Genomic DNA, 16,589 nt, shown 5'->3' with positions numbered 1-16,589 from the left:
CGCTGTAAATTTATTGAAATAGAAAAAAGTATAAGTTAAAGCAAACTATTCACAGTGTGTCAGAAAGACAGAATCCATCATGCTGTTTTGGCTTTACCTCATAAATGTGGCGCTTTATGTCTAGACATTTCCCCAGATAGCATTTAATAGTTAATACATTTTGGGGCATGCATTCCTCCTTTTATAGTTGTCGCAGGAAGGGTGTTAATCATCCTGTCTGTACCCTCTGAAGTGCTTCCCAGCCCCACACACCCGCTCCACCCCAGGCCCCTCAGCTGTTGAGTGAGCGCCTCACAAAACGGTTTTAAATTTCTTGTTCTTTTCCTCTCAGCCCTGAGGTCAAGGGTTTGGTCTGTACCCTCTTATTCCTTGCAAACACCAAACTCCTGAATTCTGTCTGGGAATTTTTCCCTTTTTTCTACTTGTGATTGAGATTTCTCCTGAGCTGACGCAGGTTATATTCCACAACCCTTTGTGGGGTGTGGTACTGACAATAGCAATGGTGCGAAAAAGGCCTTCTACTCAAAGACAGGAAGTCCCAGCATTGTCTGAACCAGACTGAACTAGACCCTGTCTGTTTTGTTTCCCTCCTGGAGATGCAACTCTGACCTTTGGGAATGTTGCATCGTCACCTCGGCAAGTCTTCCGTGTGTAGTAACTTGTGTTGTGGCTTGCTTCTGAGGCAGAAGCCTTCAGCGAGAGGCCACTGTTCCCATTAAGACTTTCAGGGGTTCTGTCCTGTGACCTCTGCGTTACCAAGGGTGTGAATTTACAGCCAGGGATCTCAGGGCCCGTTCCCTCTCCTCTTGTCTAAATGAGATCTTTAAACCCTTACCCAAGTCTATCCTCTCCTCTAGGGAAAGAGGAAAGAAAGGAAGGGGAATCAGTAGATGTTATCCTTATATATTCCATCAGTATGCGTTCCTGATTTTTATCTCTGTAATTTGACATTTTCGTCTTAGTGATGCATGTAGAAAGCATTGAATGATTTAACTGTTGGTATTTTCAAACTAACATTCTGATGATCACCTATATTTTTTGGTCACAAATAGCAGAAAGCCTACTCAAGCTGTTTTGAATACAAAGACACTTAAAATTCAGAAGTCTAGAGATAACATTTGAATTTCAGCATTTGTTTGGTCAGGTCCTACCCGCCCCCCACCCCGATCCCCACACACACCTTTTTCCTTGTCAGCTTTGGTCTCCAGCTGATTCCCTCTTGTTTCCAAGTCAGTCCTTTCCCTGCCTCCTCTTCATTCCCATTCAGGGGAGAGGGTAGGTTCTTCCTTTAGCCTCTGAACAAAAGTCTGGAGCCTGCTTTTGAGTAGTATCAACCTAAACCATTCCCGTTGACCAGAGAAATCCCCTGTGCTCATTGGCTTAGTCCTAGATTAACACCCCTTCCTGAGTCAATCTCTTGTGAAGGAGGATGGGATTAAACAGCCAGATAACGAATCGGGCTATTTCTGGAACCAGGAGCAGGGTCACACCATCCAGAATTTAGGGTTCAGTTAGGGTTACCAGAAGAAAGTATAGATAGTCATGTTTATTGAGTACTATTAGTATGTGCCGAGTGCTGGTGGATGTGCTCTGTGTATAATAATTTCTTTAATCCTCACCGCGTCCTTTTGGTTACTCTCACGAATGTATCTAATGAGGGTGAATGTTAGCTAGAATATCAACAAAATTTACATGCCTGTTTGATTCTTCCAGGTGTTACAGGAAGTATTCTTATAGTATTTAGAACTCTTTGGAATTTTAAAAATGATCTGATATAATCTGATAATTTGTGTGTAAGCAAATTGAATCATTATAAGACTTGACCACTGCCACATTCAGCTCCACTTTTTAGAGTTGAAACTGGAATGAAAAGAGCAAATTCGTGACATGGCCGTCACCATGGCCCCTCTGGCACTCTTGACAGACATTGGTAATTGGTCTTTTCTTTATTCATAAGTAATCAGACAATCATATGGAGCTAATGTGTGAGTTAAAGCTTATTTGCCACCCTTGAACTAGAACTTGAGTGGCTAGTCTCCTTACCGAGTGCTGTTTCCACTATGCCATGTGACCTTTTTAGTCCCTGGATGATTGTTTATATTGTTTTATGGGGACAGTCAGAATTCTGAAAGAAAAAATCTTGTCATATGATGAGTGTTGATTGCTTGAAGACGTACTTGACTTGAAGGTTGAAGACTTCAGGTCCAGAACTAACTTACCTACAGTTTATAAACACTTGAGATGTTTGGCATTGGATGGTAAAAATTGTGACTTTTTTGTTGATTGCTCAGATGGCTTTTTTAAGCAATTTTATGTGGTATTTACAAGAAACAAAAATAAAGTTGGCCCAACTTTAAACAATATTAGTTAGATTTTAAGTAAATTTATGTTTTCTTAACTGGCTTAAAAATTTGAAAATTCCTGTTAATAACGCTAAACAAACTCATACTTATTAAACATGAATAAAATGAAAACAGTGGAGATCAGCAATATGAATAAAATGAAAACAGTGGAGATCAGCAATATGAATGCTTTTTAAAAAGCACTTTTTCCGTTTTTCATATATACAGCAATAAACGCACAAAAGGTAATTAGCTACCAGGAGTAGAAAATGCAAAAGAATTGTAAGTTAAGTCCCATAACGCTTTTTAATTAAAAATGGAATAGTTTAAGATGTGTTTTAGATTTGGGAGAAAGAGCATTAATTATAATGTTAGGTTAAAAAATGAATACACTTATTTTTGGATTTTTGCTGTTGGTTAAAAGTAGACACCAAGATGCAGGGTAATCACGCTGGATCCAGGTAATGTTTTTAATATAAATTCCTTGAGGGAAGCATTAATAAGCATATTTGACTAGAAGCAGCATGTAACATGTATATCAGTTTTGTTTTTAATTAGATTTAGACAGAATTCATTATTTTTAATGGCTTTTCATTAGTGAATAGAAACCATTATGTGGATATATTATGGTAAAATAAATTCAAGGTGTATGCTTGTTTTCTCCAAAGAATCTCTTATGTATTTAAAGAAACCATTGTTTGGAATACAAATCATAGACATTTGAAATTCCTTGCTTTTAGACAAAAGTATGATTTATATGCTCTAAAGATGACACTTTTTTTTTTTTGGCTGTATTGGGTCTTTGTTGCTGTGCGTGGGCTTTCTCTAGTTGTGGCGAAGGGGGACTACTCTTCGTTGCAGTACGCGGGCTTCTCATTGCGGTGGCTTCTCTTGTTGCGGAGCACAGGCTCTTGGCATGTGGGCTTCAGTAGTTGTGGCGCGTGGGCTTCAGTAATTGTGGCATGTGGGCTCAGTAGTTGCGGTTTGCAGGCTCTAGAGCGCAGGCTCAGAAGTTGTGGTACAGGGGCTTATTTGCTCCGCAGCATGTGGGATCTTCCTGGGCCAGGGCTCGAACCCGTGTCACCTGCATTGGCAGGCAGATTCTTAACCACTGCAACACCAGGGAAGCCCCGTAAAGAGAGCACTTTTATCTCTTTTTCTCAGGTCAGGTATTAATAGTGAACTACACTGAAGTGAGATGATTTATTTAAACTATAGAAAAGTCTTGTTGCTAACCAATTATATTTGCTCATCTTAGGTTTTCAAGTAATATTGCTGGAGGTGGGGGGCAAGAGATTGAGATGTGTCTCTCAGATTTTCATTTGATTTTCCTTTGAACATAATAACTTAGTTTTGGTTGAGAATTTATGCATGGCAACCAAGTTCTTTGGGTTAAATTAGCCTTAAAGAAACACTGAACATCAAGCGGGGTCTCAGACGTGGGGCCCAGATTTACAGTATTTGCCATTATTTTCACGTGGGAAATTGTCTACCTTAAACAGGCCAGTTGGAATTAATCTCCAGTTGTGTGATTTATTCACCCTACTGTAGAAATATGTCTTCCTGGTGCTAATGTACTGAATTGTAGCATCTCAAAATGAGAAAAATACAGTGACTTGTTAATGGTACACCAAGGAGGTGGAAGTGGGTTCTTTTAACGCACAAATGAGCCATAATTTAAGCTAATAATGTTGTTCTTTAACGATAAGTTTGTAAGGTGAATTTCTCCAACTTTAAAAGGTTGTTATGTAACCTTAAATAATGAAATATCATTCACGAGCTTGCTATGCTTTCTTTAGGCCACGTCTCTTTTCCTTTGGCATTGCTCTATACAGATTTCTTTCTTATCAAGAAGATATGAGAACAACCCCAGCATTATCTGTAAATCAGTGTCCATCTCCTTCGTCTGTTAGGCCATAGACCTACCCTCAAGTATATAATAGTAAAGCCAGTAAAATCCGGATATTAAAATGTAACCCACTTGGGACTTCCCTGGTGGCACAGTGGTTAAGATTCCACGCTCCCAATGCAAGGGGCCCGGGTTCAATACCTGGTCAGGGAACTAGATCCCACATGCTGCAACTAAGGAGCCTGCCTGCTGCAACTAAGACCTAGCGCAACCAAATAAATAAATAAATAAATATTTAAAAAATATATAACCCACTTAACAAAACTTAGATTTTATTTGGCATCTGTGAGTTTCATAAATATGTCTTCCTCTTTCTTCCAACCTTTATTCAGAGCTCATGGGTTTTCTCACTAATTTCCATGTTTGGTTCCATCATTCAGTCTCAAATACCACATTGCATTTTCTGTCTCGGCTCCTAAATCTTCTTTGGTCTGAGACAGTTTTTTTATAGTGTTTCCTTGTTTGTCATGACCTCAACATTTTTGGGGAATATTGGCCAAGTATCTTACAGAATGTTCCTCAGTTTGGGTTTGTCTGATGTTTTCCTGGTGATTGGGATTATGGATTTTTAGAAAGAATCCCACAGTGGTAATGCACCCTTTTTATCACATCCTATCAGGATGTGCATGATAATCCATGAAATCGAAGGTGAGGTTGACCTTCATCACTTGGCTATATATAGGTCAGGCTTCTCCATTGGGAAGTTGCCTTTTTTCTCTTTATTTTTGCTTCATTCTTGGGAAGCTAGTCCCTACATGCGGCGGGTGCTAGGATTAAACTTCACCTCCTGAAGGGCTCACCTGTACTTTTGATTCTTGTCCTCTGCCCACATGGGAAACACTTGGACCTAGTACATTTCTCTGCACTTCAGGCAATGACTTCCTTCAAGTGTCACCTTCTCTGGAAGTTGTGTCCTCAGGGAGGTGAGGGCCCCTCCTCTCTCTTTTGATACCGCAGAATGCCTGCTTCCACCTACCTTAGTCATTGGTTGGACTGCAGGGTTGTTTCCTCCATTATATAGTCAGATTCTGGAGGGGTTGCTGCACATTTTGTAACATAATAGCAATGACAATAATCACAGCAGCCACCACTTACTGAGTTTCTATTGTTTGATACTGTTCTAGGTACTTTATGTGGATTATCTCATCTAATCCTCATAACCACGCTTGGACAATGACACCACTGATTTTCCGCACTGTACAGATGAGAAGACAGAACCATAGGCAGCTTCAGTTGCCCAGGGGAACTGTGGCAGCTCTGCCCCCTGGCCACCATTTCTTAGCACTGAGGCGCTGGTACTGAGCAGGTGTTGAGTCATTGAAATGACTATGGTGATGAATTTATGCACAGGACTAATTTTCCTTCTTGATTGACCTTCTTTGATTAGAGAGCTCTGTTAAAGCATAGGAAAAATAAGAGTCTTAAAAATAATCGTGTTTCCCAAAAGGCTTTTGAAAGCAAAGTTCTATCATACTCCTTTCTCTTAAAAACCATAATTGCCTTTGGTGGGCTTGTTAAATTTGCACACAGATTCTGTCATGCACATGGATCGAGTCTATCTTTATCACTGTTCAGATTAATGTCACATAATAATGATGAAGGAAAGGAGTATTTACTTCTGAAGTTGACATCCTGAGTCTTGAGACCAGGAAATGAGGAAGACTTAGGAAGAAGTCAGCAGATAGAAGTGTAAAATTAAAACCAAAGTAATGCACAGAAAACATGCTGTAGTGTCATTAGAAGACAGAACTATGGAAGACTCTTTAATCTCATCTTCCAATTCATGTATTTGTGCCAAAAATATGTATACTAGGAACTCACTGTCTGTAGGGTTCTGTGCTAGACATTGGAATAAACTTGAACAAGACGGGGAAGGAGCCTGTTCTCATAGAGTAATGAGCTGGTGGGGAAGCCAGACACTAAGGAGTAAACAATAAATTACATTTGTGCTAAAATGTCCATGGGAAAACAAGAACCCATTGCCGGGATAGTACAGAACCCAGTGCATCTCTCACGGAAGCCTCCCTGACAAGGGGATATTTTACACTGAGGTCAAGGAATTCCTTGACCTTGAAATTCCTTCAACCAGGAATTTCAGATGCATTCAACGAATGCATTAAAAAGAAAATATTTTTCATTCTAGATTGAAAGAGAATCAGTGTTAGTTCCCTTGGTACTAATATGTTGGCAGTATGTCTCCATCAAGATCTCATTCCTGGGGATTTCCCTGGTGGTCCAGTGGTTAAGAATCTGCCTTCCAATGCAGGGGATGCAGGTTCGATCCCTGGTCAGGGAACTAAGATCCCACATGCCTCAGGACAACTAAGCCCGTGCGCCACAACTAATGAGCCCGTGTGCCACAACGAAAGATCCTGCATGACTCAATGAAGATCCCACGTGCAGCAACTAAGACCCGATGCAGCCAAAAATAAAGAAAATAAATAAATAATAAAATAAATTAAAAAAAAAAAGATCTAATTCCTTCCAGACTGTCAACAGGTGAACGAGAAGTTACTCTTGGCAGACAAAGTGCCCTGTGGTTTCTACCCCTGAGCCCCATGCCTCCCTTTTTGAGAAGGTAGCTTTGCATAGTAGGTTGCCATGTCAGAGTTACTGAGCAGGTCAAAATGGGTCCAGATGCCAAAATGCAAGTATTCTAAGAAAGAGTTGCTAAGAGGGCACTGAAATGCACATGACTTTCTCTTCTTATTTTAGATGGATAATGTCAGACCTGAGAGAGGAAGGCTTCTTGCTGATTGTTTTCCCTCCTTCAAAACTAGGTTTCAGTTAACCACAGTGTTTTTTTAGTGTCATGTTTTTAACTTAAAGGCATTTATTCAAGGTTCTGAAAAACAAAGCTTTCAATGCTATGAGACTTGTGCAACTGAAAATGATTAATGGTATAATTCTCAGTCCTTTATAAAGTGTCTTAACACTGAAGAGATTTATACAGTGTGGAATGGCAGTGGTGCTTCAGTGTGAGAATAGGTAATCAATACCTGCAAGCTTAGAAAAAGTGTTCTATTTCCACCACTAATGACTTAGAGGTTTTTGCAAGGCAAGGGTGTCTGGAGCATGAAGCACTCCAAAGAAGAATTAATTTAAAATCTGAAGTGGAAGATCAGTTTCAATTAAAATTGCACTTGAACGTATATTGGGTAGAGGTGTGAAAGCAAGCATGTAGTCGGCTTAAATCTTCAGATTGTTACCAGTGAATAAATGAATCTCACTGGTATGAACCCTGATTATATTTTTATAGAGGGCTAAATTATATTTCACCCATATCTGGCAGGTTATGAGAAATAATATGTATGGCAAGTACTTATCAGAGCTTAAAGAGTATTTTTTTTAATCAGTAGGATAACTACCAGGTGTCTATGTGTTTTTACAAATGATGGCTTGCATTCTTATTTCTTTGGAGTCATATGTGTTTGGATTGATTTTTACCATGCATTTTTTTCCATTGAGTGCAATTTTATTGTAGTACTGAGTTTCTGAAAAGCATTACACACACACACACACACACACACACAACATTAAAACATTAGTTTCCATAATTCAAACATACAGGCCCAATTGTAGCTAGCCAGAATTTACATTATGGTCAGCTATCAAATATGTCAACGAGCACTTTATTCTATTTTTCAATGGATCCTTTTGGCATCTGTAAGAAAATTTAGAGCAGACAGGATAATTGGAGCCTTCTGTCCCCTTTCCCCTCCTTTTTTTCTTCAAATATATTGATGCAAGATGAAAATAAAGTTTGGCTCAAACATATGCAAATGCACACTCTGTTCCTTTATGACTCATCTCATGCAGTCTTAGGGAATTTGACCAAGAGGTGAAACGACATGAGGGAAAAGCCCTTGACAATTCCTAATTTAGTTGGAGTCCTACAGTAAAGGAAATGGCGATGTTAACTTTTTCTAGAAAGTGTTATGGCACTTATAAGTGATTTTGATAAGTGCCCAGAGGTTTTGCTAAATCTTTGCCAATCAGCGAACATGTTCTTTCTGATAGTCTCTTTTATCTTACTGCATGGGATAAGGATTAGGGAAAATGACCCCGGCACAGAGTGAGGCTGAGCTGTTTGCCAGATAGCAAGCATATGAATCATTTTTAGGGGAGCTTCATCAGTTGCTCTTACAGCCTTGAAGTTTCCATTACTGTGACTGAAAAGATTTTCTGTTGTTGCTGCTTTTTTCTTGGTACCACTGTTGATATCAGCTGTGAGCTGTGTCAGACTTAGGGGAATGGGGAAATCCATAGCCAGGGAGTGTGTGGTGGAGGGTTGGGCACAGGTGTGGACTTAGTAGGAAGGAGACCTATGTTAAGGTGTCTCCTTGTGTCTTCCATCATACAGGGTTAGTTATAGAGTGAGGCAGAAAAATATGGGTTCATGGATGGGTTGGTCTCCTAAAGTCACTTTGGCCATTCATCCTCTTTTATTTGATATGTGAAGGAATTTAATGCTAAAAAAACATAGGAATACTAGTATACACTAAACTTTATTGATTGGGAAGCCTAAATTTTATCTTCTAAAAATTATACAGTTTACACACACTACTGTATATAAAGTAGATAATCAACAAAGATCTACTGTATAGCACAGGGAACTCGCCTCAATATTCTATAATAGCCCATATGGGAAAACAGTCTGAAAAAGATAGTTATATGTATATGTATAACTGAATCACCTTGCTGTACACCTGAAACTAATGCAACATGGTAAATCAACTGTACTCCAATATAAAATTTAAAAAAATTTAAATTATACCGTTTAGACTTATTCTATATCTGCTCTCAAAAAAGAGATTTATCTTAATCTTTCTAGCAAAAGATGTTTTTTCCAGCTGACTACTTGCACTTTGTCATGTCAAGAAGGTTAAAGATAGGGCGCAGAAAAATTTCAGAGCTTGTTATCAACTGAGTAGACATCACCCCCAGATATATAATTTCTGAATAGGGCAGAGATGCAGTTGTTGTGATGTGTTTTCTCTATCTGTGCCTGATTGGTGTCCCTTAGGGTTATGTGTTATAGCTACATTCTCTTCCTCTTTTCCTGTAGCATGTGTTCCCCCAAAAGTCTTTATTTATATGAATGCTGATTCTAGTCTAAAGGTAACTTCATACCCCCATTTCCTATGAGAGTGAGGGATTGAGAAAGAGAAGTGAGTGCCTTAATATACATGTGTTCAAACTGGCTAAATTGAAAAATCTCCCAATTAGCCATAGGAAAACCCTGCCTCATTGCCCACATTATTTGTAATGACTCTCATCCAGTGTTGTGTTACTTTTAATTTTTAATTCTTTTCCTTTTCCAGTTCAAAAATTCCTAGGAACCTAGAAGAAAGTTGTGTTTAGTGTACTGTTCACAGTAGCAGAACATACTAAATTGACTAAGGTGTTTTCTTGTGAATAAATGCTCTGTTTATTTTTGGAAAACTATTTAAAATTTTTTTTTAAATGTGAACAACTCTGAAGGCCCTTCTGCTCAACTCCCTTAATCGGATTACGGATAAAGTTAGCAAATGTTTGATTACAAATCAAGAAGCAAAACTATCTTAAGTAACTTTTTTTCTCAAATTTTCTTGCCCTATCAAGCAAATGGCTTGGATTGATAGTCTTCCAATGCACTGACATCTTTAGGGTGGGGACATGTAGGAAATGTTAACCTTGGGAGATGCAGTGCCTGACTTTCGTGCATCATACTTATTTTATCCCTGACCCTTGAACCATGAGGATTGAAGTCTTCTTTTCTTTTAACAGGTTCCTACGGCCCTGAGCACTGGGTCACGTCTAGTGTCAGCTGTGGGGGCCATCACCAGTCGCCTATAGACATTTCAGACCAGCATGCACGTGTTGGTGAAGAGTACCAGGACCTGCAACTTGATGGCTTTGACAATGAGTCTTCCAACAAAACCTGGATGAAAAACACAGGGAAAACAGGTAGACTGTGTCTTCTTTACTTGTCTGTGGAACAATATGAAATGTTTCTGGGTCTTTGGTCTTTACCTTAACCATGAGTTGCTCCTTTAGTAGTGTATGTTGCTACAGAGAACGTATATCTGAGTGAGAGCTTTGGAATTGGCCCTTGGTTTGAGAACTGACCACTTGCTTTACTAGCTGTGTGACTTGGGACAAACTACCTAATCACGTTGTGCTTTAAAAATTTTTTTAATATGATAGATAAAAATTTAAAAAATATATATATAGATAACGAAATTATATCAGTCTCATAGGGTTATAAGGATTAAATGGGTCAGTCCATGTAAAGGATACCGCATAAACTTTTAGAAATCTGTTTTACTATAGTGGCCACTAGCCATATGTGGCTATATTCAAATTTAAATTTTAATTGATTAAAAGTAAGTAAGATTAAAATTCACTCCCTCAGTTTTACTAGCCACATATCGTTTTGTTTTCCACTTTCTTAGGTTGTGTGTTTGCAGTGTTTGAAGTAGGGGAGACCCACATTGAGATCTTTGGATTTTTCTGGGGTGTGGTTGAGGGTCACCTCTATTTATTTTTCCAGCTTTATTAAGATATAATTGATGTATAACATTTTACCATTTCATTTTATTGGTTGTTTCTTTTGTGGTGCCCAGCTTTTGAGTTTGGTGAGTCTCATCTGTTTTTACTTTTGTTGCTTTTGGTGTCATATCCAAATTATCATTGCCATGGCCAATGCCAAGGAGCTTTTTCCCTATGTTTTCTTCTAAGAGTTTAATAGTTTCAGGTCTTAGATTTTAAGTCTTTAATCCATTTCAAATTAATTTTTCTGAGGGATGTAGGGTAGTGATCCAACTTCATTCTTTGAACGTGGATGTTGCATTTTTCCAACACCATTTATCGACGAGACTATCCTTTTCCCATTGAGTATTCTTGCCTCCTTTGTCAAATATTAGTTGACCGAATATGCATGGGTTTGTTTCTGGGCTCTAGATTCTATTCCATTGGTTGATGTGTTTATTTTTGTGCCAGTTCCATACTGTCTTGATTACCATAGCTTTGTAGTATAATTTGAAATCAGGAAGTGTAACACTTCCAGCTCTGTTCTCCTTTCAAAGGATGGCTTTGGTTTTTCAGGGTCTTTTGTGATTCCATAGGAATTTTAGGATTGTTTTGACTATTTCTGTGAAAAATACCATTGGAATTTTTTTTTTTTTTTTTTTTTTTTTTTTTTTGCGGTATGCGGGCCTCTCACTGTTGTGGCCTCTCCCGTTGCGGAGCACAGGCTCCGGATGCGCAGGCCCAGCGGCCATGGCTCACGGGCCCAGCCGCTCCGCGGCATATGGGATCCTCCCAGACCGGGGCACGAACCCGTATCCCCTGCATCGGCAGGCGGACTCTCAACCACTGCGCCACCAGGGAGGCCCCCATTGGAATTTTGATAAGGATTTCATTGAATCTATAGATCACTTTGAGTAGTATTGGTAGCCACATTTCAAGTGTTCAGTAACATGGCTAGTGGCTATCGTATCAGGCAGCAAAGATAGAGAACATTCTATCATTATAGAAAGTTCTGTTGGACAGCACTGTGCCAAATGCATAAATTAAAATAAAATCCTTATCTTCCTTGAGAATTTGCTTTGTTAATATTAGTTATTATATTAGAATATAGATGAATACCATCTTATCCCTTTGTGTATCAGACCAGCAGTTTGATCCTCCTGCTTCCTTTTACCTACCTCACCTGTCACTTGGGGTCCACAAATATGAAATACCACATTTTCAACATTGCTAGTGCAAAAGCTCCTTCCCTCTTAATCACTATTATGCAAATAGCAGTTATAGATCATTGATGGAAGTAGCAGGAATGCCTTGCTGTGCCCCACTGTTTGATCTGAAAATAAATCCCTAGGTATTATATTACATTTGTGCCTAGTGCTACCTGGGATTCCGTTGGTGCTAAAGATATTTTTCTTATCTTATTTTTCAACTCTTATAACCCAACCCATTAAAACTAACTCACCCTCTCTCTCTCTCTCTCTTTGAAATGATCCCTTTGTAGCCAAGGATGTCGCTACAAACCACTGTTAGTAATCCCTTCAGGAGCCTTGGCTGCCTGAAGCCCTCATGCTGAGCTAAAATGACTTCATTATCTGTCCTTTGGTCCCATCCATGTTGTGGGTCACTGAGTTGCCTTTTTTTTTTTTTAACCTAACTGGCTGCACATACAACTTTGGGGATCCATTTCCTTTCTCCAAACCAGCATTTGTCTGAGATTATTCATGGCCGATTGCTTTGGGTTGGCTTGATTTGTTCTTAGAATTGTTTCCCACTCACTCGGCACAGTGATTCCCAGCTTTGGGCTCTTTTTCATAATGTCCCCACAAACAGTTCTTTGGGCGTTATAGCAGCTGCCTTCTCCTGTACCTTGATTCATCCATTTGAGCAGCTGCTCAGGACAGACTTGTGTACCAGTGATATTATCTGTACACACCTTTTCACCCCCACCTCTCTACTCCCCCAGTATAGGTGGTGTGCTTGTTGTTACCATTCAGAATTTCTCTACTGGTGGCCCTGCTTTATATTTCAAATGTGAGTGTCCTTTGGACATCTGTGATGGGAATATTACTCTGCAGACCATCTGAATGTGGTGGATGGAAGATTCGCCACGCTGGGGTAATCGGATTTTGCTGTCGAGTGCTACCTTGGTGCCACATTCCAGAAGCCTGCCAAGGCAATTCGCTGGGCTCTCTGATATGGTTTTCTGCTTGACTTGCAATGCTTGACAGCCTTCTGCAAAGATAACACGTTTCAGTGACAGCTTTCAACTTGGTATCTCCAATGACACGTTTTAGATGAGTGTAGGGTTCACTCAGTGCAAGTTGATTCATGACCTTGGTCTTCCAGAAGCTGATTGTCAATCTCTGTCACTCTGCTGTCTTCCCAGAGTGATCCCCAAGTTGTTGCCTGTCTATGGGTGCATGCGCCTGACTTTGCAGCACAGCCATCCAAATACGAACGCATCTGTCTCTGAAATTTCAGAAGAAGTATGGCTTTCTGAGAAGCAGGAATAAATCCTCGTGACTTCTCAAACTGTACTTATGACTACAAAATTTATAACATCATACTAGGCGGGCCAGTATCTCATAAATAATCTAACATGATTCTATAGGAGTGATTTTTTTAAAGTGCCAACCATTTGTATGCAATTTTAAATGTGAACATAGAATTGTTTTTCTGTTCTCTTCAAAGAGTTTCAATTTATGTTTGTCTAGAAACTTGGGTGCGAAAACCAACCTGTGTTGTTGTTGTTGTTGTTTTCTAAATAAGCATGAACCTAGAAACTTATTTATTCTGCAGTTCTTAAAATGCCCAGTGAGTTCGTAAATATTCCAGTATTTTAGAGAAATATGAGGATTCACTTGCTTTGTCAGTTATGCACGGATCATATAAGTTGAGCTGAACACAGTATAAATATAGTGCAGGGTGCTGTGTGTCTGAATTAAAGGTGGGAGTTCATAATATCTGCAGTGAGTAGTATTGATAGGCAATCTGGATAATATCCGTTTTAAAAAACACACATATCGGGCTTCCCTGGTGGCGCAGTGGTTGAGAATCCGCCTGCTGATGCCGGGGACACGGGTTCGTGCCCCGGTCCGGGAAGATCCCACATGCCGCGGAGCGGCTGGGCCCGTGAGCCATGGCTGCTGAGCATGCGCGTCCGGAGCCTGTGCTCTGCAACGGGAGAGGCCACAGCAGTGAGAGGCCCGCGTACAGCAAAAAAATAAATAAATAAATAAATAAATAAATAAAATAAAATAAAAATAAAAAACACACATATCATTGTATACTATAGTTTTGTAAGATGTGACCATTTGGGGAAACTGGATAAAGGGGACTCGGGACCTTTGTATTATTTCCTACAACTGCATGTTGATGTACAGTTATCAGAAAGATTAAAAGTTAATTTTAAAAAAACCCATATGTTGTGAGCCACATAGTCCATCTTTGTTACAGTCATTCATTTCATATCTAACTTCATACCTAGATGCCCATAAAAGTCATTTTTATTAAATCATTAATTTTTAAGCAAAACCTATTTTTCTTCCCCAAAGTCTTTTCTTGAACCTCGCACTTCTAGAAAATAAATCCAGGAAGGAATATTTATTTTTTTCTGGTAGAAATTTACAGGTCACTTATCTGTAAAATAGACTGTCATTTGGATATAAAAATATGAATTTAGAAAGTTAATATTTAAAGCGGCCTGTTACATACGGACAGTAACTTTCCTGTAAAACAGTTTTAATGTTCATATCTGTCTTAACCCCCGGAGAGGGCTATATATTTAATCTAGCATAATCAATAGAGCAATGTGGTTGTACCTAGCCCACTTCTCGAAAGTTGTCTAAAATATCTTTACAAGACAGGTAGCATCTCTCTATTTCTTCCCGAAGAGCCATGACTGTCTATTGTGCCAGTTCTCATTTGATTTCATCTAAAGTTATTTCTCCCTCTTTCATTTTTGTAGAATGAAAAGATAATGCATTCATTAAGAATATTTCAAGATAATCTTGCTGTTCCTAGCATTAGCTTCTAGCTAAATGATCAAAATTTAAGACTTAGATGGTGCTTCTGATATATGTTAATAAGCTGTGGTCTCCTATGAGTTTTAACTATTTGGAGGATGTTTTTGTGTTTTTTCACGACTTTTTCTTTTACCCTCCCCCCCACACCAAGGACAGATAGTAAATACATTTGCCATGATGCTTGTAACTTCCATTTTCACATTTTATATTGGTTTACTATATTTTTTCTTTGCCTACATTCTTTCTTATTTGTTTACATATACCAGTGCCTGGCGTAGGTGGATTCAAGAAGTAGTTGGTAAATTAATAAAAGTAGATTGATGGTGGGAAAAGTCTGTGTAGGTAAGTAGATCAGGAACCATGTCCTAATAAGTTGCTCAGCCCATAAAATTCAGACAAGGATTAAGAGGCTGTTGCCTCTATTTTACCAGGTCCTTCAAACTTTTATGGTAAAGTGACACCATAAGAAGCCACAGACTTAAACTAAGAAAAGAACAACCTCATTGCAGGCTGATATGAAGAGAAAAATATAATCTTAACAACCTCGGTCATTTCCACGTGCTACTTCCCTAACTGAGCACGTGACCCCAGCTCAGTACAAGAGGAGCATTTGGCCCTGCTGCTCTGCTCGCCCACAGGGCAAGGTTCCCCTGGGCCAAGCAAGTGTCTGACCGTGAAAGGCACTCTGCGTTCTGTGGGTCACTGCAGTTACAACTCAAACTAACGGCAGCCCCCATGCTGCCCTGCAGAAGCAGTGTTCTGGTCCAAGGTTGGTGGAGAAACTGATGCAAGCCTTACTGAGAGTCAGTACCGAGCTGCCATTATGGGCTCCTTACAGAGTTTCCAGTGGTGATTTTTATGATGCTTGATTTCTTCCCAAATTCATGGGCTTGCACGCTTAACCCCCGCTGAAGAGGGCATTCCACAGTGCCAGCGTGATTGTCCAAGTGTCACATGGACAATGAAAAAAGCCTTTAGCAATCCTGAGATTGGTAAGGAAGTTTCTAGGAATTCTGTGTGTGTGCTTGTCTTCTTATCCCTGATTGTTGGGGCTTTCTCTTCTTTCGATTTCTATTCTGGTTCTATTCTTTCTGTTCTGTTGGTGAGTATCTCTCCATGAGCTTTCACTTTTTTGCAGTTTCCTTCTCTCCCACCTTTCCTCTCACATGACCGTGAATTTCCCCACCCCTGTAAACAAGGCTCTGACTCTTGCCTGTTGGTCTGTTTTCACTCCCAGCTCCTAGTCTTCTCCCCCTTCTCTCCCTTCTTCCTGTCTTCCTTAGAGCTGACCGCAGATGAGAACCAGAGTTTGAAAAGTGTTTTTTCTTGCTCTGTTTATGGAGTAGAGAGCCCGGTGCTGATGGTGAAAACCTGAGTGTGTCCTCATTTCAATAAAACCTACATTCCTGATATATTGATGGGAAGGGCTTTTGGACAAGCAAAGTACACAGTGCTACCCCAAATATATGTTCTTGGGGTTTCCAATTTTGCTTGATACCAAACCATTAAATTATTTGTATTCCATTACCCTCCCACCCCCTTGGAGTGATCTTAATGATCCTTGATAGGTGTAAATGTGGCGCTGAAGATGGACCAGCATGGGGTCCTTTTTCCTGGATCACATTTTTTTCTTTAAGCTCTGAGTTTTGTTTATGCCACTAACGAATTGGTCATTTTGCTCGCAAAGAGGCTGCCAAGGTGTCTGATTAAAAGCATAGCATCAGCCAAGTAGACAGATGTTTGGAAACATCTGGGTGTTCAGCACCATTGACACTGGACATGCCCAACCCTGACTTCAAA

General features: G+C 39.6%; 1 protein-coding gene across 4 annotated transcripts in view; it reads left to right on the top strand.

The window, feature by feature from the left end:
• Positions 1–16,589, top strand: part of PTPRG (protein tyrosine phosphatase receptor type G) — a 749,834-nt gene that overhangs the window by 418,582 nt on the left and 314,663 nt on the right. For all 4 annotated transcript variants that reach the window (XM_081245085.1, XM_081245083.1, XM_081245084.1 and 1 more), the window contains exon 3: positions 10,021–10,200. In XM_081245085.1, the coding sequence (XP_081101211.1) occupies positions 10,021–10,200 (180 nt within the window). The remainder of the gene's footprint in view (positions 1–10,020; positions 10,201–16,589) is intronic.

The sequence above is a fragment of the Mesoplodon bidens genome (genome assembly GCF_964165515.1).
Source record: "Mesoplodon bidens genome assembly, chromosome: 10".
NCBI classification, from domain to species: Eukaryota; Metazoa; Chordata; class Mammalia; order Artiodactyla; family Ziphiidae; genus Mesoplodon; species Mesoplodon bidens.
This window is presented reverse-complemented; position numbering and strand designations above follow the sequence as displayed.